Here is a 13692-nt window from a genome sequence, read left to right on the forward strand (position 1 = left end):
TTCACTCTGTACACCTCTGACTTATGATACAACTCAGAGTCTGCAGGAGTTCTCTGTTATTCCACTGCTATTGTGGTGTTTTTCAGGGAGGGTCAGGAGAGGGAGTACGGGGGCTTGGTTGATGTCTTTGTTTGGTGATGCAAGAAGAACTACATGCTGCTCAACATCTCCAAGACGCAGGAGATGGTTGTGAATTTCCAGAGTTCTAAGAAACTTGAGTGAAGTTGGCCCCCCCACCCAATGCAAAACATCCTCAAAATAGTCTCAATCATTTGTGCTCCATTTGTGCTGGTTTGTGATGCAATTATTTTAGTTTGTGCTGCTTTCATTTTTTAGAATGTTTTGTATGTCATCCTGAGGTCATTCAGCCCCCCACATATTCCGAATGAACCCAAAATAGTCTCAATCGTTTGTGCTTCGTTTGTACTGGTTTGTGCCTTTACAATTTTTGTTTGTGCTGCAGCGGTATTTTTTATATTAGACATTTAATTATGGGCGATGACGTCACCAGCCCCCCCACTTGCTCCAAACTGATTGTAAATAGTCACACACATTCTTTAATATCTAAAAAATGAAACGAAAACAACCTTCTTCCTTTCTACCTCAACATCTGTCTCTACTGAACCTCTCTACCTCTTTACCTCTCACCCTCTGTCTCTCTACCACTCTACCTGTCACCCTCTGTCTCTCTACCACTCTACCTCTCACCCTCTGTCTCTCTACCACTCTACCTCTCACCCTCTGTCTCTTTGCCCCTCTACCTCTAACCTTCTATCCCCTCAACATCTCCCCTTCTACCTCTCACCCTCTACCTTTAACTCTCTGCCCCTCTACCTCTAACCTTCTATCCCTCAACATCTCCCCTTCTACCTCTCTACCTCTCACCCTCTACCTTTAACTCTCTACCCCTCTACCTCTCACCATGACCTCTGCCTCTCTAGTGCTGTAGCGACTACAGCAAGACTTGTTCTGTAACTGACCCACAGCCTGGTATGGAAACACCCCTCTGATGGTTCTGCCCTCAAAGCCATCTTCATATTGCTCTGTCTGCAGTCTTTAAACAAACAACCCCAGAGCCCTCTTACCTAATCCACGACAGCAAGATGAATGTCCAGCTGCTCCGCAACCCACACTTCCCCACACCCGCATTCTCAAATGATGTGTGACCTTGGCCGAGACCTTCATACTTTCTTGTGTGGCCACTGCTTGGTGAGATAGGAAAGAACCAAGTAATATCCTGTTTACTGTAGCTGTCAGGACCTATTCTGTTTGCTGCAGCTGTCAGGACCTATATTGTCAGGACTTGTACTGTATACTATAGCTAGCAGGACCTATCCTGTATATTATTGGTGTCAGGAACAACACTGTGTACTGTAGCTGTCAGGACCTATACTGTCAGGACCTGTATTGTATACTATAGCTAACAGGACCTATTTTGTATATTGCAGCTCTCAGGACCTATACTGTGTACTGTAGCTGTCAGGACCTATCCTGTATCCTCTAGCTGTCAGGGCCTATACTACAGCTTCCAAGACCTGTTCTGTAACATTTTTTAAATCTGTGATGAAGGCCCACTTGCCACTGACCTAGCATATATTCGGACTGTACCATATTGTACTGTGTATTGTATTATAATTACAATCCACTCATATACTACAATGTAATGCCCTAAGAGTGATTCATTCTCATTTATATCCAACCATTCTATCTCTGTGATATAAAATGTAGGCACTACTACCACCACAAGGGAAAAGTCTGTTAAAGGAGCAGAAGTCTGTTTAATAACGTCTGGATGCCAGTGTCTTGTTGGAATACTCTTAAATTCATAAAGTAATTTCAGTCTCTTCGGCGCCACCCACCTCCCCCCCCCCCCCTAATCTGCACACAGGGACTCAGTTTGTTAGCGAGGCAATCAACCTGCAGTTCAGCCTCTCCATGTGTTGCCACAGTCCTGCCACAGCAGACACACAGCCAATCAGATGTTCTTGTCTCCTGCCTGCCTCCTCTCTCCATGTGAAGAGGGCCCTGCACCCTCAGCATATTGTTGCAGACGATACACCTCAGACGCACGCATGCGCAAACACACGCGCACCCGCACACAGACGTACACACATGCACACACGCACGCACAATTTCCATCAAACATCCACCTGAGCTGTAAGGTCGGCCGCTGAACAGCAGCTTCCCCTCCACATCAGAAACACACACACTAGCACATGCGCCATCGCTTTTTCCTGCCGTCAATTTCTGCTGGCAACAGAGGAGTGGTCTGAGGGAATATGTGTTTGTTTCTTGGCATGGTGACACGTTGTCATGGTGAATTTGGTTGAGCCTTCTGGTCCGACACGAAGATTACAGATTTCCGCTGTGACGGGGAAGGGAGGAACAGGATATGACACGTTCACTACCCAGCCTGCCCCAACAGGAGATGCGTACAGTGGGATATGTGAGATGGGAATAGCTGAGAGATGAAAAGGGAGTCAAAATAAGGAAGGGGAGAGTGTGGAAGGCTTGTACAAAGTGACCAATCAAGGTCCTGCTGTCTCAAGGGCAATTCCTCTGATAGGCAAAGCTACAAACTACAGTACAGTCTGTGCAAACACATTGGACCTGAACACATGAAGTGATGATAACCATGTGGCTATTGATTTGATTGTTATGCAATCTGTGGGAGAAATGTATGAATTCAAGTGTATTTGCTCTTTGCAACAAGTACTGGTACAGGAGTCTATGGTCTAGGTCCTCTTGACAGTTATTTAGCATCCTATCTAATCCTATAATACATTTTAAATAAGGCCTAATCCTACATGAGCTACTATTCCTATGAACAATATTAATATACTAATACAATGTGTACTGTATATATTATAAATTAATAATTGAACAAAAATACATAATAGTTCGCAACAACTACAGTAAGAATATCCTAAATCTATCTGGTTTTTTTTTACAGGAATTATGTGGTGTGTGAACACAGCAAATCTCTCATCTCTCCTACTGATGATGTACAGATCAGCTCAAGTACCTTCCACAGTGATGCTGCGTTACGGGTAACAGTTCGTAGTTCATCACAGCCTAGTCGATGGGGCCAGAGTGCTCAAAACCACTGAACAGCCCACACGCACACACACACACGCACACACACACACACACACACACACAGGCACCCTCACTACTGCCACTTTCAGATGAGGAAACGGTAGTCTGAGCCTCCCAGAAGATAAGACTTCCCTGAATGCTGCAGCATTTGATATGCAGGCTGACTCTAACAGGCTTTGCCTTCACAGCGCGTCCAAGCAGCTTTGGAGCCGCGGCTGTCAGGACACATCACAGAGGGTTCCCCAAATTGATCAGCCAGCCACAGATTACTGAGCAGAAACAGCAATTTCCCTCTCCTCATGAAATCCCACATCCACATTCACCTCCAACAGTGCTGGAATGTCAGCCACGGAGATGCAGCCTCCACAGGGGAAAGACTTCCTGTACCCTTTGTGCACACACACGCTCTCTCACACACACATACCACACACACGGACACACACGCACAAATCAACACCAGAGCGGGGTCACCTGAACATCCAAATTGGTTATTGTATTGAAAAAGTATGATTGTCTTGTATTTAAGGGCTTGCAAAAAAAACAAGACCTTTGATTTAGTGTTTGATTGCATCTACATTCTCTTATGAAAATACATCTGTATTAAAACTGTATGTGTTATGTGTTTGATCACAGTTTCCTGTAGATATTAGGTCATTTTGTTGTGAACAAAAAGTTCTTGATATCACAGAAAAATGATTTTCATGAAGTAAAACGTCATCTCAGTTAACAGTTAAAAATAAACTGAAGTGAAATAAGAATGTCAGTCAACCTTTTAAATTGATTCATGATTTTATAACAAATGCTCTAACTGCATAACAACAGTTCACCGTCAGTGCATTTGGTGTCTCCAAGAGGTTTTCTTCAGAAAGGCGGGACAAGAGGAGAGGAGGCTGTAAAAAGAGGACTGGGCAAGAGAAGCTGTCGTTGGTCACATACTGCCCTCCCCTGGACAAACAGAAAACTGTGACAAAACAAGGCAGGCATTTCTTATTGTCTGTTAGCTGGAAGTTCAATCTGGCAAGTTTGTGGTTATATTTCAAACTTTTTTTATTCCCTCCAACATACTGAACGTGTCATATCAGTTAATTGAAATCCAAAAGCTGTGTTGTTTTGTTGAGTCAGGCCTTCCTTGAACAAGCCGAAAAATGTGTTAGGAAAATGATGTGTCAGTCCAAATAGACTTTGCCCATGTTTGTGTACTGCCCACCCACGCAGCACCGCAAAAGCGCTTGACTGAACCTGAGATGACTGAGAGTGAATGAGATGGGCTCTGTAGGTGAACATCCCCTATACAGTCTCACACGCTCCCCATCTGGTGGCTTTTAGACTCAGACAGGCCTGCAGCCTCTCCCCAGATTGAGAGTGGGAGGCACAATTAAATATATGCGAAACTGAATGTTTTGCAACGTGAGTCATACTGTACTGCAGCGTTTCATATGGTAATGGGACAAAATTCACCTGGAATTAGTTTATAGTTTCTTGCCAAATTAAGTATCCAGCCTAGATTTGTAGCTGTGGATGCAAGGTGAGATGAGTTGAGGTGAGTTGTGGTGAGTTGTGGTGTCTCCCTTTGTCTCTCTGTCTCCAACGGATGGACCAGAAGGGCTTTCCATCTTGATGCAAAGACATTTTCACGGCTTTCAGGAGTGGTGTTGGTTACCTTTGTCATAATGTACTAGTTGTGTGTCCTATCCTATCTCTTCACTTAAGAGTTGGTCGTAGCTCAGAGAGTAAAGCAGGTCAAACACCAATCGCAAGGTTGGTGGCTCGATCCCTGACTCTTCCTGGTCATGTGTCCAGATATACTTGAGCAAGACACTGAACCCAAAGCTGCTCCTGACGGGCAGGCCGTCACTGCAGCTCCGCCTCTGTCAGTGTTTGAATGGGCGAACGAGAGGCAAAAATGTTAAAGTGCTTTAGAGTGCCGCTAAGATAGAAAAGCGCTATATAAATGCAGTCCATTTACCATTGTGTCAGGTTTGATATTGTGCGTTAATGTTACAAGTCATTTTAATGGGTTGTATGAAGGTCATCGGAGTGTAAACTCCGGTCCATTTCACGTGGAATTTCTTCTAAAAAGTAGATGCAGAAGGGCAGAGAGGGACGAACCTAATGGTATTCTTTAAACACTTCTAAAACTTTCTTGATCTTCTCTGTGGTTGTTCTAGAGTCAGTGAGAGGCTATCCTGAGCTTTCATAAGCTCCTTTTATGGGGCATTAAATCCAGTCACTCAGAACTAAAACCCTGTATTTAATCAACTCTAATTTTCACCAGGAATTAGCGATGCTAGCACTGAAATGTTGCCCTGCTCTGCCAAAACAGTCCCTTACATCGGCAAGTAGAGGCAGCACACAACCTCTCTCACACAGACACACAATGCACACATATACACAAAACCTTACACAAACTCACCCTCTAATTCTCTACACACACAGAGCAAGAGGCCTGTTTGGTAGACACGGAATGATATGTTGAAGTCTGGTATATTAAACCCTTCCACGCCGTTATATTTGAAGTATCACTGCACACTCAAGTACCAACCACACTTGGTATAAGCTTATCCTCTTACAAATGCTACTGGAATTCCCTGCATCTCTGCAGGAAAAGCATTTATGTGGTCTGTTATCTAGCCAGCTCTTTTTTGTTTTCAACATCACACAATTTATTTCACATTCCTCAAAGCAGACCAAAATTGAATAAGCTGCAGACATGTCCAGTAAATCCTATCTATTCACTTAAGAGTCCACAATTCTGACAAAATGTTGGAATACAGGCCAGGATAGTACTTTTATACATGAAAATATGTTGGATGGCTACTTGGTAGTGAATGAGTGATAATAAATAAGTTATAAATAAGACAAATACACATTCTTATTATTAAGTTAAATGGGCACAAGTGCATGTTGTCCTGTTGCCTAATAGCATTGACCTGTAATTTCTGTAAATTGGACTAGTGGGCACACGAGACAGATTATGCCTATGTAAAGAGTTTAGCTCAGCCTTAATTAATACTGTACATTTACGCTCAGTGCACAGACAAGACCAGATGATTTGATTAGCATAGCTTGAGAAAATCAACCCAGGATAGCTGATGCTAGCTGCAAGAATGCCACCCCCCTGTTGATTTGTCCCTTTGTCACACAGTGTCTTAATTGCTCAATTATCAAACAGAAACTCCATGGGAGTGCTTCTGTGTGGGAGAGACAGTCAATGACCCAATCAGATAAATGCTTTTCACTGGTGTCCAGTTAAAAATGCGGATGTAGGATTTATAGCTCAGGCCAACTTGATCCACAGTGGCCTCCTTCAACAGAGCCGAGATGCTCATTAAGCATGGGCACATCTGAGAAGTCTTCTTCATTAGACACATGTGGGTATCAGCTTGTTGCCATTCAGAGTTGCTTTCTTCTCGCCTGTCTGCCAGACGAACAACGACAGGAGTTCTGGCAGATTCAGCCTCCGCAGAGAACCAACCCTCTTCTCTAATTCATCACACCCTGTCCAGGAGAGGGAATACTGACTGACTCTTTCTTTCCACCCTCAGAAACACCTTTGACAGCACACTGCTCATTTGGTATGAATCATTTAACATCAGCTCCACTTAGAAACTGCAACTCAGTCTGTTCTTTTTTTAGTCGCTGGTCGATTCCTCTCCAGTGGAGCCTTGGCTGGGGTTGGGGAAGAGGCAGGAGCTGCAGGCTGGAAGTGCCAGAGAATGATGCTAGGGCACAAGCTGTACTTGGGGCTGTGATTTTGGGCAGGGCTATGGTTAGGGGTAGGGCTGGGCCTAGGCCTGGGGCTAGGACTGTGCATAGGCCTGAAGTTGTATCCGGGACTACTGGATACAGTTGAAGTTCTATCTGGGACTATAGGATAGGGCCAAAGTCGTGTCTGGGACTATAGGATAGGGCCAAAGTCGTGTCTGGGACTATAGGATAGGGCTGAGGTTGGGGGACTATTGCTGAGACGCTTTGACTGGGGACTTGGCTGAGATAGCGCCCTGTGACTGTGAGGCTAGGGGCTGGAGCTGGAGGCTGGGAATGGGGCTGGAGCTGGAGGCTGGGACTGGGGCTGGGGCTGGGGCTGGAGCTGGAGGCTGGGGCTGGAGGCTGGGGCTGGAGCTGGGGGCTGGGGCTGGGGCTGGAGCTGGAGGCTGGGACTGGGGCTGGACTGAAATGTACCACGAGGACAGGCCTCATCTAAGTATTAAGTATCGGCAGGGCTAGGGCTGTTCCTGGCAGCTGAAGGCCCATGGCAGAGCGAGCCTGACAGACTGGAGCTGACAGGCCCTCTGAAGCATTGCTTCAGGGGAAATAGAGTTTGTGTCACTACTGCTCTGTTTGATAAATCAGAGACCTTAAACCCTGGAACCTGATTCCTCCTGGCCTGATACAATACTTACCAACGGGTCAATGATAAGAAATCAGTAACTCTCATTGCAAACATTATTTATCGATAAACTTCTCTCTCCATCTTTGGTTGATCTGTCTCAACCATTGATCAGAACAGTATTATACATGTACTGTTCCTCTGTTGGGGTACACCGTTAACTATCGATGCCATACTGACATTATGAGCTAAAAAAACTTAACAAATACAAAAAGGGGAAGGGACAAACTGTTGCCAGGAGGCAGGTGGCAGGAGGCAGGAGGCAGGTGGCAGGAGGCAGGTGGCAGGAGGCAGGTGGCAGGAGGCAGGTGGCAGGAGGCAGGAGGCAGGAGGCAGGTGGCAGGTGGCAGGAGGCAGGTGGCAGGAGGCAGGAGGCAGGAGGCTGTCACACAGCAAGCGGTAGTGAAGCTGTGTGAAGCAGTCTGTAGTTGTGACAGCATCATGGTGGCAGCATCTAACTATAATTGCAGGAATCTCTGCGTGTGTCTGTGACTTGGATGACCTGTTAACCTTCACAATACCTGGATATATTGTTGCTGGAGTTCCTGTTCCTTTAAACAGGAAGATAGCAACAGTAACTACAGAAGAAGCCCTTGTGAAATGGATTACTTACTTTTACATTTGGTCATTTAGCAGACGCTCTTATCCAGAGTGACTTACAGTAAGTACAGGGACATTCTCCCAGAGGGAAGTAGGGTGAAGTGCCTTGCCCAAGGACACAACGTCATTTGACACAGCCGGAATCGAACCAACAACCTTCTGATTAGCCCGACTCCTTAACCGCTCAGCCATCTGACCCCCATACTTACCTGTTTGTTGAAAATCCCAGATGGATGGTCTACTTTACACAACTTAAATCAGCTTTTTCTCAATCCTTCAATGATCTGTTTGTTCAAAAATGCTTATCATCTGTTTCAATACAGCTTTTGAGCTACTGCTGTTGCAGAAGTAGAGGCTGTATGCAGTTCTTAAGGATTTAATCATTTGGTTTTCATTTCTGGCATGCTGTGTGCAAGCTTTTGTAAATTTTATGTTAACTGACTGCATATTTTTTGAAAACAACATGAATTGTGATGGTATGGTCCACAACAGACGCATGTAGTGCAACTCGTGCAACTAGACCCTAAACTTTAGAGTTTTTAAAATGTGACTATAGATTGGACAAAAGGCTGTGAGAAAAACTTTAATGTTTGTATTTCCAGACAATGCATCTACAAAGTGAAGAATACTGAATATCCAGAGAAATACTGTCACCTTTTCCATACTAACGAGATACTTCTTTGCAAGATGGAATGGTAAATATAAACAACAAATAGTATTCAGAGCAGCACCATCTAGTGGCCAAATGTAATTAACTTTATTATAACTACAGCGGCCAGAACGCTCACGTCTATCAGTAAGAATCCCATCATTACTTCTCAGTCTCTGGAGAGAAAAGTGAGACCGGTTCTAAAACTGGTTGCCGAAAAGTCTTGAACAAGCCCTCTCTTGCTGTCTTGATTTCAACGTTTTTGACCTTCACAATGCCAGTCATTCCTTTTCACAAACATTACCTACTTTCACAATACTCAACTCGACATCTAATGGCAAGTCTTTTCAATCAATCATTACTCAGCTTATGATTGACTCAATCATGCATTGTATATTTGTTACATCTGGTGACATGCAAAGGCACATACATTGGCTCTGTAATTGTACCGTGCACAAAAAAGTAGTTAAAAAAAAATATAGTACCAGAATGATTACTCTTGAACATTATCATTTGTGAACATAATCAAAACATCTAAAGCAACAAAGACATCGAAGAATCAGCGTACATTTGCATACAGATCCACAATAACTTTCAACTTGCAAAAATTATTTTTCTTTCTATCTCATTTCATACACAGATTCAATATTCTATGTATTCTCTGTGCCATGTCAAGACAATAAATACAATTATTTAGAATTGGAGGGTAAATATTGGAGTTGTATAGCAATGCAGTTTTGTATAATTTACAAAAGTTCTACACAACAGCACATATCTTAGTCTGAAACAAAGAGATAACTTTATTTGCTGGGGTTAATGTTTCTCTTTAGCCCGGACAGGATTACCCGTCGGATAGGCCTAAGGGAAATTAATATAGAAAATAACAGAAGCCTGAGTATAAACCTTTGGCCGATCCAAGATAGAATGATCATGTTAGATTGTCCTTCTTCCTACTGACCTAAAGCACAGAGCTAAAGCCACAACGAGGAGGCTGTAGAAACACCCTGGGGAATGTTCTAGAGAAATCCAGTTCAAGGCTTAATAAGATCAAACATCTATAGTCTAAAACATTTGTTATAGCGTTGGATTGATGCTCCATCTCGAAACTCCCACTTGAGGGTGCATTCATGTTTTTTCATGACAGAATGCCCCAGCAGTAATGGTGAAAAGAACAGCAAGAAAGGCATTTTACTGTAGATTTAGAAGTTTGCAACTGATGAATGTAGACGTACTGTAGACTTTGTGTTGTAGACCCTTTAACTGCAAAAACTATGGTAAGTTCCTCTTTGTGAATTGGAGTCTATGATTTGATTGACAAACAAGGCATCATTACAACATCTATACTATATAATCCCTGTGTGTGTGTTTGTGTGTTCAAGTTCAATAGTGGGATTTTTGTCGGAACGATTAGCTGATTCCGCACTGTGCAAAATTATAATCTTGCAGGTGGCTGTCTCATTTATTACATTTGGATAGTGGGGTACCCCACTATTTGTGCATTAAGTACTGATTGGATGCATTAAGTACTGATTGGATGATGAGACCATAGACTGTATATAAAGATGAACGGCATGACAGCTCTTCATATAGGCTACTGTTACGGTGAGTGGTAGGGTAGGACCCAAATAGCCAGGTAGAGCATCAAAAAAAAGGTTTATTCGTGAACTCGGAAACAGACAGGATAGTCACAGCACAAGGGCAAGGACAAGACAAAGACTGGACACTAAACAGGAACTTAAATACACAGAACCCAACAAGACACAGGTGGACACGATAAGACCAGCACTAATCTGTATAATTCTAGGAATAACTGTGTCACCGATATCTTCATTATCGACTGCATCATGGGCACTGTGCACTAGTATTAGGTTTTACCATTTGCATTCTTTACCTTTACATACACTCATTATTTAGTTTAAAAGCTGAGAAAGTTGATCTGGAAGTTTATACAACAATGTATGGTATACAACCATACATGATGTTGTAAAAAACGATAGACAGTATTACTGTAATCTGTATGAATTATTGGCAGTGGATCTCTTAAACATAAATGATTGTACAAAGTATCAAAACAGCAAAAAAAGAGAGTAAATACTGTATGTCAGCATGTTCCCTTTCATATGACATGTTTCTTTCTTCTAACTTTGATGCGAAAACTCAGTATTCGATTACGAATTTGTGTCAGTTGTAGACCATAAATAAGAGGATTTAGAATTGGGGAATTAGGGAATATTAAAAAACTGAACAGCCATGAAATTCTGAAAGCTTTGTGACAAATCTGATGATCCAAATCTACTGTACATGAGCACAAACAACAGAGCAACTGCTACATTAATTAAGGACAGTAAATGTGGCATGCAGGTCTGCATAAACTTTATTATGTTGCTCTCCGTAATTGAAGAGAAAGATAGTTTAACAATAGGCCAGTTTGCACAGTAGAGCTTCTCTATATGTGATCCACAAAACCTCAGTCTAGTAGTTATTATTAAAGCAACAATAAAAATACAGAATAAAGAGAGCCAGGGATAATAGACTAACACAGTGACCTTCTGTTTAGTCATAACAGAGTGATACTCCCGTGGTCTACAGATTGCCACATACATGTCATAAGCCATCACTGATAGAATAACAACATCTGCACAGGCTGAACAGTATATAACGAAAGACTGAGTTAGACATCCTGCATGACAGATAACCTGCAGATCAGACAGTAGATCCAGAAGGAACTTGGGGTAGAATCCTGTTGTGCCAAAATGTCCACTGATGCACAAGTTACACAGGAAGATGTACATGGGCTCATGGAGGTTTTCATCCAGGATGATGGTCAAAATGAGAGCAACATTTACTAGTATAATCGCATAGTAACACAGTAAAGTAAGAGAGAAGAACGTGGCTCTGTGTTCCATCATCTCATCAAACCCAGAAAGAGTAAACCATGTCACTGTTGATGCATTGTCGCTAAAGGTCATATCTGTGAAGAAATCAAAGGATAAAAAAATTCAATCATCTTAAATGTAGACTGACCTGAATAAAGCAACTCATATCACAAAATGTTTACGCATAAAGGCATACAGCGTAACTTTGCAATATCTACTATGGTACATGAGAGAAAAATAGAGCACAAATGTGTACAAACGTGTACATTACCTGGTGTTGGGACAGACTATTGATGAGATCCTAACTCAAAAGGCACCTAACACATAGTGGCATTTTATGCCTTCGAGCACGATTACCTCATACCATGTGGAAGGACAGGGAATTCAGGCCCTTGACACTGTTTGGATTTGAAAGGAGTGAAGGGAGGAGGGGTGTTGCTAAATGTGGTCATACTGTAAACCTTTAGAACTCTAATGAGAAGTTCAAAGAAATGTATAGGCCTGTGTGTAATGTGTAAGCTCCTGTATGTTACCAAGTTGTTCTTCTACAGATCGGGAGTAGGCAGGTATATGAAAACAGCAGGTGGTGCTGTTCACCTTACACATACCTTACCTTACCCCCTCATGAGCATGGATCATCGCCAATCCCAGATGTTTCTGTATAACAGAAATGATGAGTTTTTGTGTGTATTAAAACTCCTCTCTTGGAGTCAATCGGTTACTTGGTGTACTCTATCTATCTATATCTATATATATATAGATATATATATTCATATATAGCCACTTTTCTAGTTCTTGTTCATTTCAGGATATTTAAATCACCCTGTAACCAACCCATGCCATTCCTTTGACCACCAAGTGCGAGCCTTGCATGGTTTACGGTAATGATCCAAACTCGCATCAATAAACTCAGTCTACCCTTTTCAATTGTGTCTGCATTTCCATGGCCACCGATTGAAATCATTGCAACAGTAACCATCTCTCTATTCTCCATAGGGATTGTTTAACACTACTACTGTCACTATCATGATTACGATCTATACACATTACATCACCACATTACTTCTTGTGTTTTCCTTAACATTCTCACATTCAATTCCATTCTCTCTTTATACAGTTGTATTCTTATTGTCTACATATATGCTTTAGATTACTTGCTTCATATTTCAACATCAATAATCATAAGGGGGGGACTGTGGAATTGTTCTTGTTTTGTCATTGAAATCTGGTAGGATCTGATTAGTGAACTCATAGAAAGAGCAGTTCAGATGTGTCAGCATGGAGGCTTGCAGAAGGTAGAGTGTGTGAGTCTGTAGCAGGGTGCAGGTGTACTGACATTTGAACCCACCTGTCAGATTGTCCTACCAGGGCTTATGGCACATGCGCACACCAAGATCAGGGTTACGGTAAGTTTAGTGTTACGGTAGGAAAATCTGACATAGTAGGGTAAATTGACAGAACACCTGGCCTTCTGATAAGCACAAGGCAAGTAATTCATTACAGTTTGGATACGTATATCCACGAGGAACTGTTTATACAGGGCCCTGTTTCTTTACCAAACACCGTTTTCACACAGTTATAAGTCTGTTATGAGTAAAGAATAGAGACAGAGAGAAAGAGAGAGAGAGGGAGAGAGAAAGAGAGATGTTACAAGTCTGAGACTTGTAACATCATTGACATTGCTGGCAACTGCATCAATAAAGTCCTTTCTTCATAACATGTAATCCTCAACTCTTTATTAAAGAAAGACAATGAAAGATTCTAAGTAACATCATTAAAAAACATCACAATCTAACATCACTCACACCCTCAAAAGGTAATGGTGGTATCTGTAAAACAAATAAAGGTATAGAAAATACGAACAATAACTTCCCTAAAAGTTACTGTAAGAACACAGACTTGACCTGCTGTTGAAGGTTTGCATTTAGATGAGATTTACTTAAAATAATGATAAATTCAACATGAGATGAAATGGTTATGAACAGCATAATAATCTTGCGCCATGTAGGCAAGATGAGCAGGGAAATTAGGTCATTTGATACTTGTTTAGATTTGAAAAGTGTGAAGGAGGGATATAT

General features: G+C 42.2%; 1 protein-coding gene across 1 annotated transcript; it reads right to left on the reverse strand.

The window, feature by feature from the left end:
* Positions 1 to 10960: 10960 nt before the first annotated feature.
* Positions 10961 to 11707, reverse strand: LOC136956697 (olfactory receptor 1D2-like). Its single transcript, XM_067250647.1, has one exon. It carries the CDS (start codon positions 11705 to 11707, stop codon positions 10961 to 10963), a length of 747 nt encoding a protein of 248 aa, XP_067106748.1.
* Between the last annotated feature and the right edge of the window lie 1985 nt (positions 11708 to 13692).

Source organism: Osmerus mordax, chromosome 2 (assembly GCF_038355195.1).
Source record: "Osmerus mordax isolate fOsmMor3 chromosome 2, fOsmMor3.pri, whole genome shotgun sequence".
NCBI lineage: Eukaryota > Metazoa > Chordata > Actinopteri > Osmeriformes > Osmeridae > Osmerus > Osmerus mordax.

Coding starts and splice junctions, on each gene's coding strand:
- LOC136956697 (XM_067250647.1), bottom strand. CDS start 11,707: ATGACCTTTAGCGACAATGCATCAACAGTGACATGGTTTACTCTTTCT.